The sequence below is a fragment of the Pantherophis guttatus genome, chromosome 8 (assembly GCF_059756535.1).
Source record: "Pantherophis guttatus breed Tessera chromosome 8, ASM5975653v1, whole genome shotgun sequence".
NCBI classification, from domain to species: Eukaryota; Metazoa; Chordata; class Lepidosauria; order Squamata; family Colubridae; genus Pantherophis; species Pantherophis guttatus.
Window position 1 is genome coordinate 64,515,892 of NC_142070.1, and position 26,982 is coordinate 64,542,873.

Sequence of the window (26,982 nt, forward strand, 5' to 3'; positions counted from 1 at the left end):
TATTTGTTTAAATTTCTATACCGCCCTTCTCCAATGTAGGACTCAGGGCGGTGAACAGCCAAAGTAAAAACAAGACATACATACAAACATACAAAGTCTAAAAACTGTTTAAAATAATTTTATGTACACTGAGAGCATATGCACCAAGACGAATTTCTTGTGTGTCCAATCACACTTGGCCAATAAAAAAATTCTATTCTATTCTATTGTGTACATTTTTCTTTCTTTTTCTTGAAATACTATATACAGAAAGTTAAGGTACACAGTTAAAACTGGGAAATGCCCAACACAGAACAGCCACAAAACATCAACAAGAAGCAGAACAGAATCCATGCATGGCTACTTTCCAAACACAGATAAATATATTCAATATATTCCTGTTTCAAATTCTCCAATGAGCAAAGCAAAGCATTCTATTACTTCCCACAAGAAAGAGATAATAAAACCAACCACTCCAAAAACAGGATTTACTTACAAATGTACAAAACAGTGAGTTCTCTGGCAATACATATCAATGCACAGGCCACCAGATAACAGGTTTATGTTGAAGCTGTGCAAAGTGTATTTATATGTTCCTGTGTGTTTCCTATAGAGTACTTTTTCCAATATGTATTCCACTTCCTTTGGAGTTCTAAGTTTGAACAACATAAGGCTAGATGTGCAGACCTGATCATTTGAGCAATAGTCTTTCAGTGTTATATTTTTCAGAGAGATAACCGTGCAGCATGTATATTTTCTGTGGTGACATGGCAGGATGATCATTGATATGAACAAAGTTCTTTTTCAAAAAGATTTATTGCTAACTATAACATTGCATTCTAAAACATATTTTCTTATGCATTCAGTTGTCAGCGTTCCAGAAAAGCCCCAACTCCAAGTAAAGACACGAAAGCAAGCGTTTTTCCAAAGTTCTCTTTACTAGAATAGGCAAACTGGCACATCTGGGAAAAGCCGAATCTGAAAAGCCCGGGTTTTCCTTCGGTAAGTCAAAGCTCCCAAAACCATCCCCTTTTGTCGATCACATGTTCCAATTAACTTCTGTTCCATCACAATCTAGCCCCCTGACCACTCCTTCTCCAGATGCTGGATCGCCCTGATCTTGACTGACAAGAAGAATGCTATTATGTCTACTAACAACCCCTCTCCTTAATCCCCCCTCCTACTTTCCCACACATGAGAAGGTGACAGCATTGAAGCTTCCGGCCTAATATGGCTTCCAAAGCTGACATCAGTTATATTTTAACAAATAACATCGTTTCAATCTGTTCACCATGGCATGTATGTTTTGGGGTAATTTTCACTCTCATAGTAATGTGCATACTCTGAATGTAATCCTGCGCGGTGCCCAAAATGATTACCCGGAACAGTTTCTGCCTTCTCTTACCACTTCCGAGGTTTGCCTGCCTCACTGGAGCTCCCTCCGTGGATCAACTGTTTTTCAGCCCCAACACAAGCAAAACGATCTTCCATGCTTTGCCTGCTTTTCTAATTGCTGCTCCCTCTAACAATCAGCTGTGCTTTAGAAGCACAGCCCCATCCAGCCCCAACCTCAAAACCAGCAAACAAAGTAATGTGCTGGGACTAGCCAGATGAATACCTGATAGGCAGAATTCCCCCCCTCTCTACTTTCCTCCCCAAAAACTAAGGTGCGTCTTATACTCCAGTGCGTCTTATATTCCGAAAAATACAGTACATATTCTGTGGTTTAGATCAAAAGAAAAAGCATTCGCTCTTGAAAAAGTAAATGCAGTTGGATATTATATCTTGATAAGGGAACTACCTATGAGATTAGAAATAACGCTGAACCAACTGTTTCACTGAAACTGCCAAAGAACTACTGAAACCTCAACTATAATACGGCAAAAATAAACTGATATTTCTTCCATGGCTGTCAACTTTCTGTAGAAATTTCTACAATAGATTTTATCATCCAAGGGACAGAAACATCTTAAAATCTTTTTAGTTTTCATATAGAAATTAATTTAATGTGACAGAATGAAAAGACCATAATTCTTTTTTTTTTTAAAAGAAATATCTCTGTCTATGAAAACTGCATGTAAAAATATAGTGAGCCATTCAGGTAGAGAAAAGCTGTGAGCACAACCAGTGTGAATTGCAATAAATGTTAGACTGTAATAATGATAAATATTCTAATACAGATTGTTCTGCACTTCAAATTTCAAAGTCTTTTTTTGGGTTGAACTTCACAAAGTAAAAATAGAAACAATGCATATTATTTATACTTACATAATACAAATTACATGCACTAGAACTATCTGATTCTTATAATTTTTTTAAAAAATAAGCATATTGCTGAATGGTATGATACTTCAATTCTAGAACTTTTTTGTAATAAATGATAGTAATCAAAATGCTAACCTGTCACATTAAAACTTATTAAGACTTCCTATATCTAATTGTGTATATGCTATTTATGATGTTATAAAGAAAAATTATATTTAAAAAACTGAATACTGGAAACTTTGCTAAAGGCAAAGCTTTCCTGGACACTTTTAATCAGATTCATTTCTTTTTTTTTCTTTTGTTCCCTTTTTATGAGGAAGATAGATGCTTATTAAATATTTTATGCTTATTTAGGCAGTTAAAAATATTGTCTGAAGAAAAGCTACAGTAACATATATTTTTAAATGTGCCATTTTTAGATCGCTATTTGTGTTTCAATACAAAGTGATAAAATGATTTTTTTTCTCTAGAGTAAAATGTTGAAAACATTTTTTCTGGGTCAATGTAATTGGTTTTCTTTTGTCATGGATGAAAATTTCTAAATCTTAAACTTATCTATAGTACTTTTAAAGATTTGTAATTGGTTTCTGTTTAATACATTATATAAATAAATTGTCCATAAATCTATGTATCTCATGAACATTTATGAAATGCATTTATCTAAATGCACAAAAATGCAGAATTTATATGATGAATTAAGGACCCAACAATATCTACAGTTCTGAATTTTTATACCTTATTCTTTATAGTTGTTTATATTTTCTACTGCAAATGCAAATGTATATTTTTAATCCATTTTAATAGTCTAAATTGGTTCTAAGCAGAAAAATATAATGAAGTTTTTTAAAATTTGTAATAGGATGCTTTAGAAACTATGTCAAAGGAGAATGGGTAGAGTGTGGTATTCTAACATTTGATTAGCATTAATGAAATGGCAAAGAATTTACATGAATGTCGTTTTAAATACATTGTTATGTCCTGCATAGTCTCTCCGATTTCCCATGTTTTTATTAAATCCTAAGGGAGAAGATCATTAAGGATATTCTACCCTTTTAAAATCTCTCTTGAGCTTAACTATTGTTGGTGTTAAGGAAGAGGTTGCCTCTTGAGAAATTGCTGGAGTATTTTGTCCTTTCCTGGGAGATTTGCCTACACAGTTTCTCTGGTGTACAAATCAGATAGAGAATTTCAAGAGCCTCCAGCAATTTGTTGTGCCCAATTTATTTCATACTAAAGCTTGCTTTTTTCTAGTGTATGCATTTACCTAATGTACTGTAGAGCAGTGGTTCCCTATTTGCCACCGGGCTGGCACATGTACAACCCTACTCATGCAAGTGGCCTCTCTTCCCCGCTTCCCCTGATGCTGGGCCAACCTTGAAAGGTTGGGGAATGCTGCTGTAGAGTACATTCATAAGAAACATGATTTTGACAAAGATATGAAGGATCTGTAGGCAAAGGGACTACAGCATTTTTAAAACCCTGAAAATCAAGATAATATTTGAAAGCAGATCAGTCAGATTCCTCCCTAATTCACTGAATATAAGAAGGGAGTGAAGGATGAAAAGTATAGTCATGCAGTCAGACTTGCAAGATTCTGTTACTATAACAAATCAGAAAGTAGTTTTAGCTTTCTTGTGCTTTTCTTATCTAGTGGGGCAGACCTTACACAATTTTGCAAAGCATTTTCAGTAACAAATGTGTATGATTGTTACCATCAGTGATGGGTTGCTACCGGTTCTCCCCGGTTCGGGAGAGCCGGTAGAAAAAATCTTGATGTGAGAGTAAACCAGTTTGCTCTGACCATCAGCTGGGTCCTCCCGCCCACCTCCACGCTATACTTACTTTTATTCCTTCATTTTTAGTCCAGCTGTAAGCGCAGCAGAGCAGATTGCCATGCCTCAGCTGTATTGAAATTCAATGCGCTTCAGCGAAGCGCAAGTGTGGCGTGCGTGTGAGTAAAGTGAGCATGTGCGTGTCAATTGCGCGCAAAGCGTGTGCGCGAACTGAACTGGTGGTAACACTGGTTAGAACCCACCACTGGTTACCATGCTATAAGTAAACAAATGAGTTGACTTTTCATGAAACTGAGGATGCTGCTTTAATGCAGATGTGAATTTCAAAAATAACAGAGTAAATGTTGGAGTGTTGAGTGAGGATAAAGTTACATAAATTGAAGTTAATTATTTTCTCCTTAATCCATAGTTAATATCCATATCTGTACATATATATAGCTACACTGAATTCAGTAAGATTTACACCAAGTATGGCAAGGTAATTAAATTTAAATTTAATTTAATGCAAACTGAATTCTATAGCAATGCATCAGTCAGGCGATCATTGTATTTTGACATTTGTATGTTTTCCAAATTTTATGATGCATTTCACCAATAAAAAAAATAACAGCCCCCAAAATGCACATATTCAACAAAGTAATACAGAAAAGTATTTACATTGTATAACATTTTTCAAAATGTGAAAAATATATATTTTCACACACACATTCAAAATGAATATCACAAAATAAAATTAGTTTTAACATTGAAAGGAAAATCAAGTTTGCCTGCCTTTTAAAAATGAAATTGTTTCATCATTAAAAATTATTCATCTGTTCCCATTGACTCCAGGAAAATATATATAGATTGGTTGCTTTATATAAATTTATGTCATTTAACTCATTATCTCCCCTTTAATCACATAAAGGCAATTGATAAAGAAGCCTATTTATTATTCTTATACCTGAATCATGTCCCAGTCACATGGATTTGTCAAAGCATATGAGCACATTTTTTTTTGTTATTATTTTTGTCCCAACTAATTTGTACATGTTTGTTAGTTAAGCATGCATAATATCTATGCAATATGCAATGCCTTATCAGGATTTTTTTTAATACTTCTGCTATGGATTAGAAGAATGGAGGGATTAAAAGAATGGAGGTGTCCTAAAGTATGCGGTAAGGCACAATATATGGCTGATAAACTGCATTAAATTGATTTGGTTATAAAGTAGAGGAGTGTTTTTTTAAAAAAAAAACATGTGCTTTAGGACTGAGTAAAAAATAGACAATCTAATCATAGTTGGCTGCTGGAATTAAAACCTGACTTATAAGTACAATTCCAGATTCCTAACAAGCATGACAAAAGCAAATTTAATGTTCTTTATTTTAAACTCCTGTTTTACCTAATATAAATCAAATCAATAATCAATGAAGACAAATTGTCTTGTCACTCACAATAAATACTTGCAGGTACTTTACAGGAGGCTATTAACCACTCTTGACAGAAAAGAATATCAGCACAATACACAATACAATACATTAAATGGATTTAACTCTGAAAAATGTTTTGCACTTCTCAGGTCTTATTGGAAGCCTTATGACAGTGTAGTAGTAAAAACTCTCTGGAATTTCACAAACCAGGTTAGCCTGACACAGTGACCACTGCTTAATCATATAGCAGCGGTCAGCAATCTTTTTCATGCCAGGGTCTGGTTTTGTGGAAGACTATTTTTTCAGGGATTGGAGTGAGTGAGAAGGAGTGCACAGCTTAGATCCCTCACATGTGCAGCAGTAGTGGGATTCAAATCCCATCGCTACTGGTTTGCTCGTGGGCGTGCTCGCCCTTGCGCACACAATGCTTCTGCGCATGTGCAGAGACATCCGGGCAGGTGGGCACAGCCTCCCACTGCCGCTGCTACCGGTTTGCCCTGGTTTGCCACCCACCACTGATATGCAGTTTACAGTGAAGTTTATGCTTTTATGAGACTCTAATGCCTGATGATCTGAAGTGGAACTGAAGTGTTGATGTTAGTGTGGGGAGTGGCTGCAAATACAGATGAAGTTTTGCTCACCTCCAGCTGTGCAGCCCAGTTCCTAACAGGCCATGGACTGGTACTGGTACATGGCTCATGGGTTAGGGACCCTTGTCACAGAATACAAGCTTTGCATGAAAAAGAGCCACAAATTTACTCAGAGATATCTCCAATTAAATCTGGTACTCAGAGATATCTCCAAAGTATAATATAATATAAAACAACTTTTATATTCCAACCTTCAAATGTTTTAATCTACATCTCTCAGAAATATTTATGCAGGCTGGAAATTCAGAGTCCCAAACATCTGAAAGGTAATAGCTGGCATAGGCATTTGTGAGGAGACCTATGTTTCTTTTTCTGAATATGAGTTGGTACATTACCTGAATAATATTTTGAATGTTAGTAGTGCTTTCTGAAAAATATATATTTCTTCAAATATGACCGTTTTAAATTAGTTAATTACTATATAATAAGACAACTTACCTGCACAACTTTTTGAGATTGTACATCAACAATTAGCACTCTGTCCAAAGTCGGTTGAGTTACATATATGAATTTATCCTTGACATTAGCAGCTGATGCCCAAACACATTGCTGGACTTCATCCCCATCAGTTTTTGGACAGACTTCATCCTAAAATTAAGGTAAAATTTGTGGTGAGTTGCAGGAAAGAAAAGCAAGCATTTTGTTTAGAAAACAAGCATTTTGTTTAGAAAGCATACATTTTGAAGGAGATATGTAGAGAAAATGAACTCATGTCTGCAACATTATAAAATGAAATTGAACTATTACTTTACTTTCAGTACAAAATTATGTTTCATGCACCTGCATCAGGATGTGCCCCTCCTTAAACAATCTAGCTTTCTTTTGTAATTACTTATAAAATGTTTGTTAAATCATGTTTCTTTTTAGATCAATAGATTAGATAAAAGATTTTAGATATATTCAAAATATTACCTTATAGTTATATATGTTTTCAGGTTACAAGATGTGAAAGATACTGGAAGTATTTGCTAATCAAAACAGGCAAAACTGGATTATATTAAAAATGGACTACTAAATTCCAAGAAGTTTCTTGGAACTCCAGGAATACATCTGAATACATCTGATGTTGTACCAACACATTTTAATCCAATTTATATTTCATTTTCTTAAATAAACAAAGTTATGTTGTCATAGCTCTAAATAAAAGTGTTACAGGTTATAGAATAGTAATAATTTTAATGCATTCTATTTAAAACAATATTATATTTAGCTAAATCCCCAGAAATGAGTAGGAGTTCCGTTAGATATTATGACTGAATTTATTTTTGACATTAATGAGGTTTCTGAAAGATGACAAAAGTGTTCCATGTGGCAGCTTTCAACTAGAAATTAAACTTAAGAAATCACTGCCCAGTTTTCAAGTTTGACAGATTCTGGCTGGACACTCGGTCCCAGTGGCTACTGAAGCCCATGATTAATGAATTTTCCCTGCCTTCTTTTGCAATCTACTCATGGCAAGGAACCAAATACCGATTTCTGTGAGTGGATCTTTAGGGGAAAGTAATTTCTATTTGCATGGATAAACAACTTCCAGCAATTATGAAATCATAACATTGGAAAGGACTTTGGAAGACTTATAGTTCTAATGCAGGCTGATCTGTAAATTAACTTCTTGCTCACAGTGAGTTTTTCACAAGTCTGCAGGTGGACTGATGGATTCATTTCACCATTATGTTGGTCAGTTGAGCTAAAAGGAGAAATATGCAAACACTTGCCAAGTTCATCCCAGTTTTTGTTCAATCAAAATACCTTTGCCCGGGAATTTGGCTTTGCAAGACCTATTACAAGCATTTTAACAAGCCAAAACAATGCTGGATTCTAATCTGGGAGGTATAACTGCACTGGGAAAGACAAAGGGATGGTATTTTCTTCCTCTGTTTTTTGATTGTTTTATGATTTGGGGTCTGTTTGCTGTACTGGCCCATCCAAGAAGAAAAACATAAAAGATCTTTTCCTGCTTTGCAACTCTCTCTCCTTGAAATTTCAGTTTTTCTTATTAATCATAGTCAGACTCTTGTACCTCTATCATTTTTCTGTTTTTTCAGAGATTACTGTCAAGACAATTTAAAAAGTCAGATTTTATCAGTTCACTGGCTTTAAAAAGAACAACACCCCACCCCCACCCTACAGTGCCCAATGCTTCACTGTTCAAGCAGCCCAGGATGAAGTCATAGACACCAGCAACCTGAAGGGACAAACTGTGCCCTCATTAAGACACACTATCTAACTAGTGCACATACTTTAACTACATTAACATCAAGGCAGACAACACAGCATCATGTGTGCTAGCAAAGGTTGAGAAACATTAATCTTGACACAAACAAAAAAAGATGCCCATAATTAGCCTTTATGGCAGTCTAAGGACAGGTTCATGTTGGGGCTGTCCTTGTACCAGGGCAAGCAGGACAAGCTGTAATCCTGCATTACTACAATATTATGAGATGGGAGAATACATACTACCAAATCGTCCCAAAGGTGCTTTTTTTTCCAAGAGGCAACTGGACTTTCTGGTTTTTCTTTGAAGATGTTTCGCTTCTCATCCAAGAAGCTTCTTCAGCTTCTTGGATGAGAAGTGAAACGTCTTCACAGAAAAAAAAAAAAAAAAGGAAGTCCAGTTGCCTCTTGAAAAAAAGCATCTTTGGGACAACCATGACCTGGATGACTGAGAATCTCCATAGACATATTACCAAATATTTAGTCATGTTTATTGTATTTGCACAAGTAATACTGCGAATATCTTGAAGTTATATATTCCATTCCTATAGTTGCAGAAACCAAGTCTTTTAAAGTGAAGGATAATATTGATTGAGTCTTGAGTTGCTATATATACAAGAATTTATTTTTTTTAAAAACCCCTATTTTTCATTTCCCTAATTGTGTGAATTTAATTACTAATATGGAGAGCAAATGGGATGCGGTGGCTCAATGGCTAAGACTAAGACTAAGACTAAGAGCTTGTTGATCGAAAGGTCGGCAGTTTAGCAGTTTGAATCCCTAGTGCTGCATAACAGGGTGAGCTCTTGTTACTTGTCCCGGTTTTGCCAACGTAGCAGTTCGAAATCACGTAAAAAATGCAAGTAGAAAAAATAGGGACCAACTTTAATGGGGAGGTAACAGCATTTTGTGCACCTTTGGCATTTAGTCATGCCGGCCACATGACCATGGATACGTCTTCGGACAGTGCTGGCTCTTCAGCTTTGTAATGGAGATGAGCACCGTCCCCTAGAGTCAGGAACAACTAGCACATATGTGCAAGGGGAACCTTTACCTTTTATGGAAAGCAAGATACTGCTTAATTATTCATATATGAGCACTGGATCTGAATATATGTATACAGTATATGCATGACTATATGTCTGTATATACACTATGTATGTGTGTAATTATTTATTGGAAGGGGAAATATATTTTGGAATTCATAATTTTAGGATAATTTAAGGTAATTGCCAAATATTCCATGAACATCACTGCATGCTTCTAAGCATCATTTTAGTTTCCAAATGTAAAGTGCTCAAGGAATTTACACTGTATATTATTCTGATAATTAGTAAATATCACATTCTTAACAACACATTATAAACCAGCTATCAAATATGAGTAGAAATAACTTTAATATTCCAATACCAATAAACAAAGTTTTATGTTAAATAATGTAATATTTTACAGGTTTTTTTTACAAATCTCCATGTCTATATATATATATGAGGAATATATATATATATATATATATATATATATATATATATATGAAGATAGATAGATAGATATACAGTATATACAGCATATACAGTGTGTGTGTGTGTGTGTGTGTATGTATATATATATATATATATATATATATATATATATATATATATATATATATATATATATATTCTTACTTCTTCGTAGGATTTATGTGTGTTTTTCCTCTAGCCAGGTTTTTCCTACGTAACCAAGGTTTTTCTGCAGCCCTAGCTCAGTGGAATCACATCCACTCGATTCTGGGCTTTTTTCTTTCTGGCAGCCAGCAAGTTCTTGCTGCCAGGTGAGAGACTTATATAGATCTATTTCTGGCTCATTAGCCATCGTCAGTAAGCCACACCCACATCTCATGTATCCTCCCTGTAAAGGTACAATATCTATTTTCTTACTTCTTCGTAGGATTTATGTGTATTTTTCCTCTAGCCAGGTTTTTCCTACGTAACCAAGGTTAACCTTTACAGGGAGGATACATGAGATGTGGGTGTGGCTTACTGATGATGGCTAACGAGCCAGAAATAGATCTATATAAGTCTCTCACCTGGCAGCAAGAACTTGCTGGCTGACAGAAAGAAAAAAGCCCAGAATCGAGTGATTCCACTGAGCTAGGGCTGCAGAAAAACCTTGGTTACGTAGAAAACACACACACACACACACACACACACACACACACACATATATATTGTTCTTTTTTCGTAGGTCTATATGTGCATTACTGTTCTAGCCAGGGTTATATATATATAGATAAAATAGAATTGTGGCACATGCATCTGTATTTTTTTTCATAATATTCTTAGGGACAGCTCATCAAAAAATATTTTAGCATACACATGATACTTATTCCTAACATAACGGCTTCTATTTGATGCATTCTAGCAGACTTCTATAGCAATACTTATGAGCTATCAAAGATTATGACTTCAAGTGAAGAAAAAGCAGCAGGCACTGATGAGTTGTTAAGCAACTATCTTATTTCCATTCACAGGAACTTCCTTGGCATACAAAAGAAGAAAAAACTGATACCTGTCATATGGAATACTTTAAGAGACACAGTTTATAGTTGATTCTAGAATTTTTTAGACTCTATTTTTGACAGGTCTTTTTTCTGATGTACTGTGAAGACACAATCTGAATCATCACATGTCAACATGAAATGTAAATAAATTTCCTAATTCCACTTATAAATGTCTGTACGTAAAGAAAAGGCTGGCATTAAATATAAAATCATTTCAAAATAACAGCTATTTGTTAGAAATAATTTGACATTATAGAATATGTCCTGTAGATTAACTATTTATTTATTTATTATGACATTATTTGTATTTACTTATTGATTTGAATTGTAAGGCCACTGAATTCAACTCTGATTTTAGGTGTCATTCAGACAGATACAATATCTAAAAATATTTTAAAACATGATGGGTGGGGGAGTGGGGAACATGCCAAATTGGCAGACCTTGACATGCTAAAGTTTGGGGAAACACGATTTTAGAGATCATTTAAAGACTTACAGGATCAGGGCAGTCCAACTGTCTGGGAGAATGCTATTCCAAAGAGCTGGTGTCATGACTGAAAATTCCCTTCAGAATAGCATTTCCATTATTTCATATTTCATGTATAACAGCCAGATTCTGGGATTGTGCCAGAGTGAAATTTAGCTTAGAACTATAGGTCTCATTGCCCATTTTGATCCATTTCTTCAGCAGCCTATGAAAGGGCAAAGAAATAAAATAAATTCATTCTCCTACTGATCATAATGTATTGATTGTATTAACAGGGAATGAAGTGTCTATATAAATCTTTGTGACAGTAAAAATAAAATATCTGTGTCTTGTTGACGGTATACCAAGCACTTTTCATATAGGAGCAATGCATCATTTGTCTATATTATCTATACAGAAGTGCATCCTTTTTCTATATACTATTTTTTTCCTGTGATTATAATCACTTGACAAACTTTTGTGAACTTGTCATTTACTTATTCAGAAATATAAGCCTGACATCAAGATTTAGGAGGCAGAAATATTATTGGGCAATATCAGAGACTGCAAGCTATGTTAAAATATGAACAAAATTTATGCTATATGATGAATATTCTCTGAACTTGATTGGGAAAAAGTGAAGTTCTTCAGTATGAAAAATATTTACATATTTTCTTTTTAGCACCTACCAGAAACAGAAAGTGTTTCAAGAGAATATGAAAGATCACCTTTAAAAATTTATCACCTTTAAAAAATTTATCGCAAGCAAAATGGCTCTGCAGGGATGTCACCAAATACTAGTTTTATATGATTAGTGCATTTTGAAGGAACAGATTGAAGCTGTGAGTGATTCCAAAGAGAATACGGTACAGTAGCGAGGTTAGAACTAATTAACAAACAAACAAAAACCCTAGTTAAATCTGAAACATAGAAGACCATTTTTAGAGATTAGAATGCCAGCAAAATCTTGCAAAAATCACCTTGTTGGGTCAAGAACTGCTTTTTTTTCTGATCACTTGTAATGTGCTGTGTGTGTATCTACGTACATATCTTTTCTTTCATGGGGCCATGGGTATCTATAATGGACTATAGAAGGATAAGATGCAAGACAATAGTCAAATAAAAACAATCTGAGTCGAAAGCAGGAACATAATTTAAGAAAGCATCTCAGACATGACCCTCCCTGGTTCTCACAAACATATAGGAAGAATATATGGGTAGTCCTCACATATAACAGCTCATTTAGTGACCGTTCAAAGTTACAACAGCACTGAAAAAAGTGACTTATGACCATTTTTCACACTTATGACCACTGCAGAATTCCCATGGTCACATGATCAAAATTCAGATGCTTGGCAACTGACTCATATTTATAACAGTTGTAGTGTCCTAGGGTCATATGATCACCTTTGCAACTTTCTTACAAGGAAAGTCAATGGGGAAGCCAAATTCAACTTAACTGTGTTACTAACTTAACATCTTCAATGATTGACTTAACGGGCCTGGTGGCTCAGCAGACTGATAGCATTGTGATTAACACCAGCTGTCTGCAATTACTGTAAGTTCGAATCTCACCAGGCTCAAGGTTGACTCAGCCTTCCATCCTTTCTAGGGCAGGTAAATTGAGGACCCAGTTTGTGGGGGCAATAAACTGACTTTGTATAAATATACAAAAGTATGAAGGCTATTGCTTAACGCATTGTAAGCCGCCCTAAGTTTCCGGAGAAGGGCGGCATATAAATCAAATTAAAAAAAACCAAACAAACAACTGTTCAGTTTTGCGTTTACTTTGCGTTTACTTTATTGATTAGTCCTTGGGCCATATCAAAGGGCAAAGTTCCAGACACACATTATTACTAAAATCTGATAAAAACAATTTCAATTGGAATTGGGTAAAATACAATTTAAAATGAAATTGGACCTGTGACAAGCAAGGTCCTAAAATGGGTCAAAATTCATTTAGTATATGTTTTGCTTAGCAACAGAAATATTGGGCTCAATTGTGATCCTAAATCAAGTGATCCTAAATCAAGAACTACATGTATTCAATACATGTATTTTATAATCTGGATGACTTTGAAGGCTGACAGTACCTATAGGAAGGCAAAGAAACCAAATGATGAAATGAGCATTGAAACATCATGATGTAAACTTTGCCCCTATTATATATGCATTGTGACTTTACATGCCAGATTCTTACAATCTCAGCTTGCTTTGAAAATTTGCAATGTACATTTTGTTATTTATTATTTAGATGAAAATTTTGCTCTGCTACAGCATCTACATAAGGAGGCCTTCACTCTCAAATATTCCTCAGAGGCTGAAATCATATCCTTCCACACACACCCCCCCCAGGAAAAAAACCTGTTTATGTTGGTTTATTCAGGAGAAAGAAAGTGGTAAACCTCCTTTGTTACATTTTTTTTTAAAAAAATCCTAGTAGTAATATAACAACTTCCCCTAGTGGTCATTCCCTTTTAAAAAATAGTGATTTTTTTCCTCAGAGCTTCTTTCCTTTTTACATAGAATAGAGTAGAGTAGAGTAGAGTAGAGTAGAGTAGAGTAGAGTAGAGTAGAGTAGAAAAGAGTAGAATAGAATAGAATTCTTTATTGGCCAACTGTGATCGGACACACAAGGAATTTGTCTTTGGTGCATATGCTCTCAGTGTACATAAAAAGACAAGATACATTTGTCAAGAATCATAAGGGACAACACTTAATGATAGTCATAGGATACAAATAAGCAATCAAATCATGTTAGGAAACAATCAATATCAATATAAATCGTAAGGATACAAGAAACAAAGTTACAGTCATGCAGTCATAAGTGGGAGGAGATGGGTGAAAGGAACAATGAGAAGAGTAATAGTAATAGTAATGCAGCCTTAGTGAATAATCATTATTTTTAAAATAGTTTCAATTGTCATTATATCACCGCTTCTTGACACTTCCTTAAACAAAGGTTATTTCTTAGTTATAAAAAAGAAAGTTCAGCTTCACTTAGCATTTGTTATAATGATGCATCAGATTTATATGTATCCCAAAGCCAGAGGCAACTGCAAGTAATTTTAAAATATTTTTCAGGGCAAAATAGGATTTAGTTTTTGCATTGTTCTGGTCCCATAGAATTCTAACTTACAAACATTTATTTTTAAGGTTGCCTGGCAATGTCATTACAATTTAGCATGCATCCAGTACTAAAAGATCAACAGAATCTCATAGCCATTGATGGAATGTAATTATTTTATTACGTTTAGTCCACATAATTTTCTCTTAATTAACAAATTACTAAAGATAGTAGTTTCTTCCAGTTGTGGCTAACTATTCTGACTTGCTTCTTTAAGTAACATTTTAAAATGTCAAATTGATTGTTTATTCTGTTGTACAGTCTCCCTAATTGCTTGATTGTACTTGACCATTGACTACACATTATAGGTAGTTCTTGATTTATGACCACAATTGAGGCCAACATTTCTGTTGCTAAGCAAGACAGTTTTTAACTGAGTTTTGCTACATTTGATGATCTTTCTTGCCACTTGTTAAGTGAATCACTGCAGTTGTTAAGTAGGTAATATAGATGTTAAGTGAAATTGGCTTCCCCATTGAATTGTCAGAAAGTCACAAAAAGTTGATCACATGACCCCGGGAAATTGCAACTGTCATAAATATGAATCAATGGAATAGTGTATGAATTTAGAGGATGCTGCAATGATTTTAAGTGTGAAAAATGGTCATACATCACTTTTTTCAGTGCCTTTGTAACTTCAAAAGGTCACTAAATGAACTGTTGTAAGTCAAGGACTAACTATATAGGAACTGTATAAAAGAAGTCTAAGTGCTATTGCTATTATGCATTATTGCCATGGCTTGCAAACTAGTGCTGTAAAGAACTTCAGAACACTGCTAATCTTTATTATAGATTTGTCTTTCTATGGAATGCACAATGGCACTATTCATAGGACAACCACTTGAAAATATGAGGCTGCTTTTAAAAAGTTGCAGGCATTTGAGCACCTGTGCTTCTATGAGACTTTAAGCACCATTTCGAAATCAATCTGAAGTACTACACAACCTTATTACAATGGACTTCTTCAAATACTATCCTATTATTCAGCATTCTTTCTTCAGAAAATCATATATTCATATGTAAAAGAGAAGGATGACAAGGTAATTTTAAAATATGCTTACAATTGTATAAAATATTTCCTAGTGTATAAATTTCTTTTGAATAAATAATTTCTATGCAAACACTTTGGCTTCCCATTTCCCCCTTTTTTTAAACTCCTGTATATGATTCTGAAATGCAAAGCTTTCAATTTTTAAGTGGTGCATTTTTTTAGATATTTATATTTCTGAATGAAAAATTATTGTTGAAATTATGATTTGTACAAACAAGCCAGAATAAAATCAGACCATAATATCTAATTAATAATTTGCAACTTTGTCTTAAAAGCAGATGCAAACTCTTCTAAGCCTTAGATTTAGAAGTTAGATTTAGATTAACTTTATTTTTCACTTTGAATATTCACTAATCGGCATACATTAAAATGAAATTTCATTGCATACAACTCTCAAAGGGTCACCACCTCCAATCTACATTACATAAACATAACAAAATAAATAAATAAATACAAAATTATGCATATACCCACATATATTATATGACACATTATAGTTCGGATGTATACAAGTACATGGCAAGAAAAATGAATCTTGCAAGTTTACCAGGCGGATGGCATAGGGAACAAAGCTGTTACAGAATCTGGTAGTCCTGCTAGAAATACTTTGAAGCCTCCTCCCAGAGGGGAGCAACAGAAAGTGACCGCAAAGTGGATGTGTGGGGTCTCTATCAATGCTTTGAGCTCCAAGCACATAGCACTTATAAGCTGTATCCTGAATAACAGGAAGTGATCTTCCTATAATCTTCTCGGCTGTCCTTACCACTCTCTGAATGGACTTTCTATCTGAGACATTACAGCCACCAAACCAGTGATGCTGTTTGTTAAAAAGCCCTCAATTGTGCCTCTCTAAAAAATGGCCAGCACAGAAGGAGAAAGATGTGCTCTCCTTATTGTAAGTCACATCCTATCTGAGAGGGACTATGTAAATCCTTTCCATATTTAATATTTGTATTTAAATGTGTACTTTTCAATATGTGATTTTTTTTCACCCTCTATTTTAGCCTTGCATGATAAAAGTACAATATAATATGTTCTTTGATTTGTGTAAAATTTCCACCAATGCTTGGGTATTTCTTCTGAATAATAATAACAACAATAATATTGTATGTGAAATGTGTTCACTGATATATAAATCTAAACAAGCATGCACATATTAATACTGTAGTTTTTCCTGTGGTCCTGATTCTTAGGATACAAATAATGAAATTACAGTGATAATGAAGAATGTCTTTCATCCTTTTTTGAAAGAACATCTTCAGTGTTTGGCAGATTTCATTACTGAGGTAAAAAAAAAATAAATAGAAACTTAATAACTGTACTTCAAGAATACTTGCCTGAAATCCAAGGAGCTTTTCATTAGGCTTAATGTGTCTCTGGAATTCACACTCTACTGGTTGTATCACTTTGATTCCATCTTCATAAAACACATAGAACATATTACCAATTCCCAGACCTTAGGAGCGAAAAACATGTTAAAGTATATTAAATACCTAATGAATAATGATTAAACAAAACCTTAATTAGAAGCCAAAGAGACTGATTTATTAATGCATGAGAAATTAGTAGTTCTGATTCTATAGGGTTTTTAAAAATGTAGATTCAAGAGTTCATGTAATAGCCTCAATGACAAACAAATGACCTCATAAATATTACTCTGAAATTATTTTTAAGTAAAATGGAAATAACCCTTATACTATACATGCCATTATCCCATATCTGAGAAAAGGATTAAAGTTATGTGAAACCATAGAAAAATAATAATGGTATAATATGATTTTTAAAAATAGCATTTTACTTATACGGTAGCATATATTACGTATTGCACCAATCATGACTTTACTTTAGGAGAACATAATCCTGTCAATATAAATATTAGTGGATGATCTGTATAACTGATCTAACAACTAGAGTTTCAGGGATGGTATTTTTTAAGATAATATATTTCACAGGATGCCAAAATGAAAACTAGTATTGAGCAGGCCATATACTTTTAAGACTGGAATTCTGACCTGATAAATTTTTGTACAATTTTTTTAAGACCAGATCCAGCAATGGAAATGAATTTAATTTAATTTTGGAGAAAGCACCAAGAAAAAAACTTCTACCCTCCAAAAAGACTGGTTTATCTGGGTATAAATCAGGCTTTTGAAATATTTAAAAAAATGGAATATATCTTCTCATCACAGTGCATTTTGGGATGTACTTCCCATTCTTTTCTAGGGAAGAAAAGAGATTAAATACTTCCTTTGGATTACTGTCCATTAGGTAACAGATTACAGGGAGAGGGACACACCAAATCTACTTCCTGTAAAATCCATTGTAACTTTTTTGTCTCAGGATATAATGGGAAACTCCCTCCTTCATATTATTTTAAGTACTGCAAATTCTTCAAATCTTTCACTGCTACAGAGCCCGCAACAACTATAGGCAATTTACAAGGATATAAAATTCTTATTGTATTTCTATTTCCATTTAGAAATCCTCTTGATTTTTAACAAATGAAGATGAAACTAAGGATAGAGACAATATTTGTATTCAATTTTATAGCCATTCATAAATCTAGAGAAAAGATTAACACTCAGAAAAAATGATGATCCAGGAAAAAAAATTAACAATTAAGAATTTTTTTTAAGCAAAGAAGCAATTATTTTGTCATTTGGAATGACAGACTGGGTTCTTGGTATTCTCTGGACTTGGATGTCTTTCTGGAGATCTTTCATTGTGAGGCTAAATAACATCAGTTATTTTATTTTCCTTCACACTTTCCTTAATCAAAGATAGCCAGGTACACTTTCAGAAATACATTATAATCTCTACTATCACAGTACGAAATAACTGAAGCAGAATTTAAATACTGAATGCAATATAAAAAGACTTAAACAAACATATCTCCAAATGTAATAATTTTTACAGTTTATTACAAATCCTATAAAAATAGGGTCCAAACACACCAGTCCCATTCAGACATCCATATATCCCTATCAGTTTCCTACCCAGTGAAATATATCCAATCGTATATTCTATTTATAGTCCTTTATATTGACTTTGAATATCCAATGTTTAAAAGGATCCAATGTTTAAAAGGATGCAATCATACATCAAATATTTCTGGCAATTAGACTCTTTGTCTCTCTTCCAGATGCAGCGAGGAGTAAATCAAGCTTCTGAAAGTAATCTAACTTCATTCAAGTGAACAAGAACACAATATTCTCTCAAACATTGCCATGAAATACCTAATTTCATTGCCATGAAATACCGCAAACACATTTTGTCCAAACATATCACTATCAGGGTCCCCATCATACAATATAGCTATGAACTCACCAAAAAACTTGGACTTCTCATAGATAGGAGGGAATACTCTATCAATTCACCACTATTGTGCCTCCAGAAAATCAAAGACCTAAGAACAGAAGATGAAATTATGGTTTTTACATGATGTCCAGAACGCTTCCTATCCATAGATACAGAACTAGCAATAGAATCCATTGCAGCAGTACTATACACCACTTTCAGCCTTAACAGAGTACACCAAGATTTCAATATCAATATCCATGGAACTCATAGACTAACCTTCATCTTGCCACCTACTTTTAACTCAACAAATATACCTTAAGAGGGAAACACCCATGGGATCACCACTATTAGGAATCATAGCTGAGACCATGATGCAATGTCTAGTAGCAGTAACAATTTCACACATACAAGTGAAAATATGCTTGTCTTGCTATTTAGATGGCACTTTCATCGTAATAAAAAGAAGCAATTAGAAAGTCAATCAACGCATCAAGAAAATAATAAAATTTACAGAAGAATAAGGCATCAACAATACACCATTTTTCTGGATATTGTCATTAGCAGAGGAAGCAATGGCAAATTAGAGACCCAAGTTTTTGAAAAACAATGTTCATTAACAAAGTGTTTTCAAATCCACACCCAAATCCACAAATTGAACATCTTAGATGAAAGAAATGTAAAATTCTGAGGAATTTCTACAAGCTTGATACTCAGACAAATCAATCATCAATAGACATGTAGAAATAAACCCCACTCACATAACATTTTACAAACACAGTCAAAACCCTAGGAAGTAAACAAATCTCCTAGAACACATCCCAGCACCAGTACTTCCTCTTCCCCAGGAGTCAACACTCAAAGAAGTAGAAAACAGCACTAGATAAACAATCAGGAGGAAACCATATCCCAATTAAGGCACCATAAAGAAAGGCACCATAATTTCAATAAGACAGACAAGCCAAGCTACTATGTATAAACATCCAATAAAACTCACTGTCCTTCATATTGATGGCATTAGCTAATATGATAATAAAATATCTACAAGAGAAAAACCAAATTAAGAGAGCACTAAGAACCCAAAGTTCAACCTTGAATAACATATATTGTCTTCTATTGGACAAGTTTTAAGAAGAGATTGGACAACCATTTGTCTGAAATGGTATAGAGTTTCCTGCCTGGGCAGGAGGTTGGACTACCGGTAGTCACTAGAAGACTTCCAAAGTCTTTTCCAACTCTGTTATTTTGTTCTGTTCTGTTCTATTCTGACTATGAAAATATAAAAACTTTACTAATAGCAGAGACATCCATAAACGTTCAATGTGACCCTAATCTTACTACATGTTTCTGTAATTCGTTTTAACATATCCCTGTCTTATATCAAATGAATACATTTGCTTTAAATTAGTAAAATACTATAGTTATGTGGTTGGAGCATGAGTTAGAAGAAACTAGGCAGCTTTTATAGTTTTACACTAAGAAATTAGTAAGTGAATATTTTCACACCATGGAACAGCGACCAAATAATATCTGCAGATTAAACCACTATAAGAGGCAAAGGAGTAGGAGACAACAAAAAGAAGATCATCTTGTGAATGAGTCTTACTATTAGATTTAGTAAAACTTCACATTTCAAAATCACAAATCTCTTAAAACATACAATATATTATTTGTGTTTCATAGATTCCATAGAAGTATGTTTTAAAAGATTTATCTCTATCACATTTATTGTTATTTAAACTTCAGTTCAATTCATCAGTTTTTTGGAATCTGTTGTTTAAAAATTTTAACTAGTTATTTGCTATATTGTATGCACTTAAGTTGAATGTTGATGCTTAAAATATTTCATTGAGATAATCCAAATAGGTTTTGCATGTGAGAAACATTTTTTAAAAATTTTGATAGTTATATTAAAATTTTAAGTCCATTCTTATATATTATTTATTCAAAGCAATGATTAGGGTATTAAGCTCTTTTTATCTATTTGCCAATTTTGCAAGCTAAAAAGATCAATAGGTTTGTAACTTCAAGGTACCAGACAACACAATTTTTTTACAAGATTCACAAGATATCATTCTTTACAAAAAAGATGATAATACCCCTCAGTCAACATTCTGACAATAGATAACATAATTAGCTAGATGATTTATGAAAGCAGAAGGGCATATTTAGGAAAATATCCTCCACTGGAATTTACTTGTGATAATGCATATGTCAGGGTGCTCTCAAGTTGCCAGCATAATGCCCCGTAGATACTGAATTTTTCTCTGAATGAAAATAACCATATTATACTATTTGCAATGACAAGCAATTTAAACTGAAGCAGCAATTTATGAAGACTTAATTAAAATATAATAACTATCGCTATTGTGTGCTTGAAAGAAATAACATGTATATGACACAAGTTCATTATTATAGAAAGGAGAAAAAGCTAATTGTACCTTCCTCTCTCCATAATATGTTAGCAACTGCAGCATGTAAGGGAGAAAGAACAAATAAAAATAATTAAGAGTGATACTGCACATTTTTTTAAAAAAATGAGTGATATATTTTGCTCATGTACTTGTATATTTTTTAAAAATCTGTATATTGTTCGTTACTTATATATATTCTTTTCTATAACTGGCATTTACTTCATTTTGGCAATTTTCAGTAGAAATTATATGTGGTCAAATGTAAACATTACTTTTATTTAGTTATTTTTCAAACAAACATATAGACTTTAGGAATACTTATGCTGCCTGTTGCTTTGAAATGACCAGTAAAATTTAGAAAGGAGGACTTAATTATAATTCATGCAGATAACATATCTATGAATTTATGCAGATAACATATCTATGAATCTATTCATACCTATGAATTTCAGACTGTTGAAATGAATAAAATTTATATGAAGGTCTTTGGATTTTTCTGATACAAAACAACTACACAAAAATGTGTTTATGTGTATGTGTACATGTAAACAAAATAATCACATTGAAATTGTAATTCGTGATATAAGAGCCTTGATAGTACAGTGGTCTACACACCCTGTTATTAACACAGCTGCCTGCAATTTACTGCTGGTTCGAATCTCTCCAAGGCTCAAGATTGACTCAGCCTTCCATCCTTTCTAAGGTAGGTGAAATGAGGACCCAGTTTGTGGGGGCAATAAGCTGACTTTGTATAAATATACAAAAGTATGAAGGCTATTGCTTAACGCGTTGTAAGCCGCCCTGAGTCTCCGGAGAAGGGCGGCATATAAATCAAATTAAAAAAATAAAAATAAAATTAAATTTAAAAAATTAAAAAAAAATTGGCTTCTAACTTTTGGCAAAGGGAAAGAAAAGAAATCTCAATTTATATATATACTTTTATAAACTCAATGCATAATTACTGTTTATTGATTGATTGATTGATTGATTGATTCATTCATTCATTACATTTGGTGCTGCCCAAATACAAAATACTTTAAGGTCACAATATAAACAAAATCACAATACAGTAGACAACTTAAAAACTGCATAAGAAACAATACTCCAAAGTAGAACAGAAGGGAAAAAAAGAACAAGATGATTAATAGTATTTCAATATTGGGACTTCCCACAAGTTGGTGTATTGAACAGCAGGGTGATCTTTCTCTCCTGCCAACAATCAGCTGATTTTGCTGCCAAAGCTGTTTCTTTGGTGCTGCTCCTCCCTGGATTTGAACTGGAGCACCTAGGAAAGCTGAGACAACTTTGGGATGATCATGGACCCACCTGGGAAAACAAATCTTGAAGATTGCGGTTCCCAGTAGGAATGGCCATAAAGTTTGGTTTCCATATCTTGCTCTCAAATGATTTTTTTTTTGAAAAAAACATGCTTTAGTTTTAACTGAACTTTTTGCAATTTCTATTTTACTTTTCTTTTTATCTTTAAAAGTTAGCCAACTGGTTGAATCTGATTTATTCTAACTCCTTGCTGGATTTTATGTGGTTTATTCCTGTCTTTTTCCTTTGATCTATCCTTTGCTTTGAATAACTTTTGTTTCTTCATAGTTGTGATGCATTCCTGGGTAGTGAAAAGAATTGATTTGAATTACATCTAGATTGGACTCTCACTATAGGATTTTGTATTTTGTTAACTTTATTAAGATAGTTTTTCCACTAGCTTGCTGTCAATAAAATTCTTGATGTCTCTTTATTATAGTTTTGAACATCTAGCTTTGTATGATGATTTTTATTATAAGGTGCCTAGAATCACTTTATTAAAAGAAGGGTGATTATATAAATGTGATTAATAAGTAAAGAAATAAAATACATATGTAGGATTTTTGTTTACATGCCAATCATATGAACAACTGTAACTAAAATGATAATGGATATCAGTTTAAGACTACAGTTCTATGTATAAGTTATTTGATACCTTATTTTCAAACAAATATTATAGACAACAAATATACAGAACATACCTGTATAATGTAAAAGATAAAACTTAAACCTAAACTTCTGTCTCATGACATAAACTCAGAGCAACAACTATGCAAATACACTTTTATTAATTTATACATACCTATCATTTGGAATACATAATGAAATCAGGTGACATTTCTTTTTATCAGAAGGGACTCTAAATCCTTATTTAAGATAATCACATTAGTTTAGCTTTGATACATACATACAGTAAATAAATAGTAGAATACACTTGGCTTTATCGACTAGGTCTGGTTTAGGATGCATACTGTTGTTATTATTTATTTATTTATTTATTAAATTTATATTTCCATCTATTCACTCATGGCGACTCAAGACAGCATATAGAATATAAAAACCACATTTAAAAACAGTGAAACTAATAAAAAAATCAAATCAAATAATGTAATAAAATCACCCCCACTCCCCACATCCCGCCCCAGCAACAGCCAATCACATGAGCCATTTAATGGGCTCCATCCCACTCTGTTTTCCCCAGGACCACTGGCAGAACCAGGTCTTCAGCACCTTCTGGAAGAGAATTAGAGTGGGGGCCGTTCTAATCTCTGGGGAAATAATGTTCCAGAGAGAGGGAGCCACCACTGAGAAGGTTCCACCAGGTGTATCTCCCTTGGGGATAGGACCTGCAGCATTCCCTGCCTCCCCGCTCTGATTGGTTGGGTAGACCAATGTGACCGGAGACGGTCCCTCAGATAACCTGGTCTCAAGCTATGAAGGGCTTTAAAGGTGACAACCAGCACCTTGAATTGCACCCGGAAGCAAATCAGCAACCAATGCAGCTCCGGCAGGAGAGGTGATAGATGTGCACACTGGGGTCTGCACAAAACCTTGTGGGCTGCTGCATTTTGCACCAACTAGAGCTTCAGGATGCTCTTCAAGGGTAGCCCCATGTAGAGCGTGTTACAATAGTCAATAATACTATGTTACCAACAGAACTACTATCATATCTCAGTTGCAAAAATGTGCATAACTATTCAATTTAAAAAACAGCATTTTCTCTACTATTTTGCTGCTATATAATGTTTATCTAAATCTTGGCAATCCAGATTTGATAGCTCTAATTACTAGTGGGACACACAACAAAACATAATATAGAACCCAAATGATGATGAAGGATCCAACTTCTTAGGCATTTGTCATGTTTTTTGATAGTCGGAAAGATTTTCCAGATGGCACAAAAAGGATACCTGTTACAATAATATAATGAAACATAAGGTTGTTTTATCTGCCAATCCTGAGTATGTACTGATGTATCTCTCTCTTCTCTCTCTTTGTCTGTCTGTCTGTCTATCTACTGTATCTACCATATTTTTTGGACTATAAGACACACTGAAGTATAAGATGCATCTTAGTTTTTGGAGAGGAAAATAAGAAAAAAGCTGATTGGGGATGGATGGCCTCCCGGAATAACCCAATCAGCTGTTCCCAGAGATGAACTTTAACAATAGGTTCGTTGGTTGTGAGCTCTGTGCCTTGCTTTTTTTCCAGCCTCTCAAATCTCTGTTTGAGAGGCTTTTTTTTCAGCCTCTGAAAACCTCCGTTTCAGAGGCTGGGCGGGGCTACATTCAGTGTTTAAGACACACCCAAATTTTCACCCACTTTTATAGGGGGAAAAATGCATCTTATACACCTAAAATACAGTATATATCTTCCATCCATCATCTATCTATCTATCTATCTATCTATCTATCTATCTATCTATCTATCTATCTCTTTCTTCAAATTTACAAATATCAGTAATTTGGCATAGATATTTAAAATGTAAACTTTATTATATGCTACTTCCTTTTGTTTGGTTTCATTTCACTTTTAGAGTAGATAGTCAACCACTAAAATTCTCTAGGAAAAGAAGCAGTAGCATATGGGTCTTTGGAATAAAAAAAAATCATATTTTAAGTTTTTCAGATTTAGAGTAATAATGATGTTAAGAATCATATTTAATTAGATTTACTCTGGAATAACATTTATTGAACAAGAATTATTATTTTCCGACTTCTGCTTTAAATAGCTTTTCAACTGGGAAAATTGGCATCTGTTGGGATTTGATGTCAGGAAACAATTAAGATCTTAAGAAACTCCAAGAAATAATTTGTATCAACCTCTCTCAGATATCATTTATAATTTAAATAACTTGAATAATTTTCCATGTTCAAAGTTTGATCTAATTTTAGTTTCAAAATTTTAACTGAATTGGCACATTTAATAATACTGAGACAATTGGTCCAGATTATGAAAGAGAAAGAGAAGCCAACTTGAATCAAGTAAAAAGGTAATAAATGTATATCCTCTAACATAGAAGGAATAAAAATGTACAAAAGCCTAAACATTTTGCATTCAGTGTAAGATTTCATGGTAATTCAAATCTTCACAACTGAATTTGATAAGCAAAATAGTTAAATGATGTAAATAGATTAATTATGTGAATCTGTCAATTTCTTGGAAATAGGCCATTTTGCGATGCCTACACAGTTTACTGGAGATATTTTCTCTTTGTGCCCCTGTTCTGCCCCAGCTACAGACCCCAAAGAACGCAGCACACACAAACTCTATACAAAGCTTATTTACTCAAAATAACTTAGTCTTTATCATTCAAAGGCTGTTAATGAAGTGTCTTAACAGTATACCAGAATTCTAAGATAAGGTAATCACAGTCTTACTAGAGTTGGCAGAAAGCCCAGAAGCAGTTTTGCAGACACGAAAGAGAGTGAACTAAAGTTGTTCTCTACAGCTTGTTGCAAGCGGCGTTCCTTCTTAAATAGGCTAAGAGAGTGGCCAATTAGCCCCAAGCCTTATTCTCGAGGAGACCTCCTCCTGAGGAGCCACTCCTGCCTTTTGGCAGCTCTGCGCGCCCGTGCATTGAGAAGAGGCTCCTCCTCTTCGTCCTCTTCACTTAAAGAAGCTTCTGGAAGTTCTGAAGGCCCTGGCTTAATCCCTGCCTCTGGCATCACATCTTCTCCAGCCTCCTCATTGTCCTACTCGAGCGCCAGCTGCACAGGCTGCTGGTGCAGCACTACACCAGCCTTCTCGTTGTCAGAATCAGCTACAATCTCCACAGGCCCGATAAATATCTGTTGCTGCCTAGGATTGAACTTTCAACTCTTCTGAGGTTGAAAGTTTCTTTATATATTTTGATACATTTCTTCTCTCTCCCTCCCTCCCTCTCTCTCTCTCTCTCTCTCTCTCTCTCTCTCTCTCTCTCTCTCACACACACACACACACACACACACACATTTTTTTATATATAATATTTGATATTACAGATAGTCCTCAATTTATAACCACAATTGAGCCCAACATTTCTATTGTTATGTGACACATTTGTTAAGTGAATTTTGTCCCATTTTACAATGTTTCTTCCCACAGTTCTTAAGTGAATTATTGCAGATGTTAAATTAGGAACAGAGTTGTTAGGTGAATCTGACGTCCTCATTGACTTTGGTTGCTAGAAGTTTACAAAAGAGGATCACATGACCCCGGGAAACTGCAACCATCATAAATGTGAGCCAGTTGCCAAGCATCTGAATTATATCACATGACCATAGGGACACTACAAAATCATGTGAAAAATGGTCATAAGTCACTTTTTTCAGTGCTTTTGTAACTTTGAATAGTCTCTAAATGAATTGTTGTAAATCAAGGACTCCCTGTATGAATGGATTTTAGGAGCTTAATTTCTAAAGCATTTCTTTTAAACTAATTGCATATAAATACAGAATACAAAATAACAGAGT

At 34.1% G+C, this 26,982-nt stretch overlaps 1 protein-coding gene across 8 annotated transcripts in view; it reads right to left on the reverse strand.

Annotated features, from left to right (window-relative positions):
* The window catches only part of FSTL5 (follistatin like 5), a 397,655-nt gene that overhangs the window by 35,894 nt on the left and 334,779 nt on the right, over positions 1 to 26,982 (reverse strand). For 4 of the 8 annotated variants that reach the window (XM_034411436.3, XM_034411435.3, XM_087874885.1 and 1 more), the window contains 3 exons: positions 21,239 to 21,265; positions 16,838 to 16,956; positions 6,539 to 6,688 (listed from right to left, as the gene is read on the reverse strand). In XM_034411436.3, coding sequence (XP_034267327.2) covers positions 6,539 to 6,688; positions 16,838 to 16,956; positions 21,239 to 21,265 — 296 coding nt within the window. The remainder of the gene's footprint in view (positions 1 to 6,538; positions 6,689 to 16,837; positions 16,957 to 21,238; positions 21,266 to 26,982) is intronic. The other 4 variants (XM_034411439.3, XM_034411437.3, XM_087874888.1 and 1 more) reach the window with 1 other exon arrangement.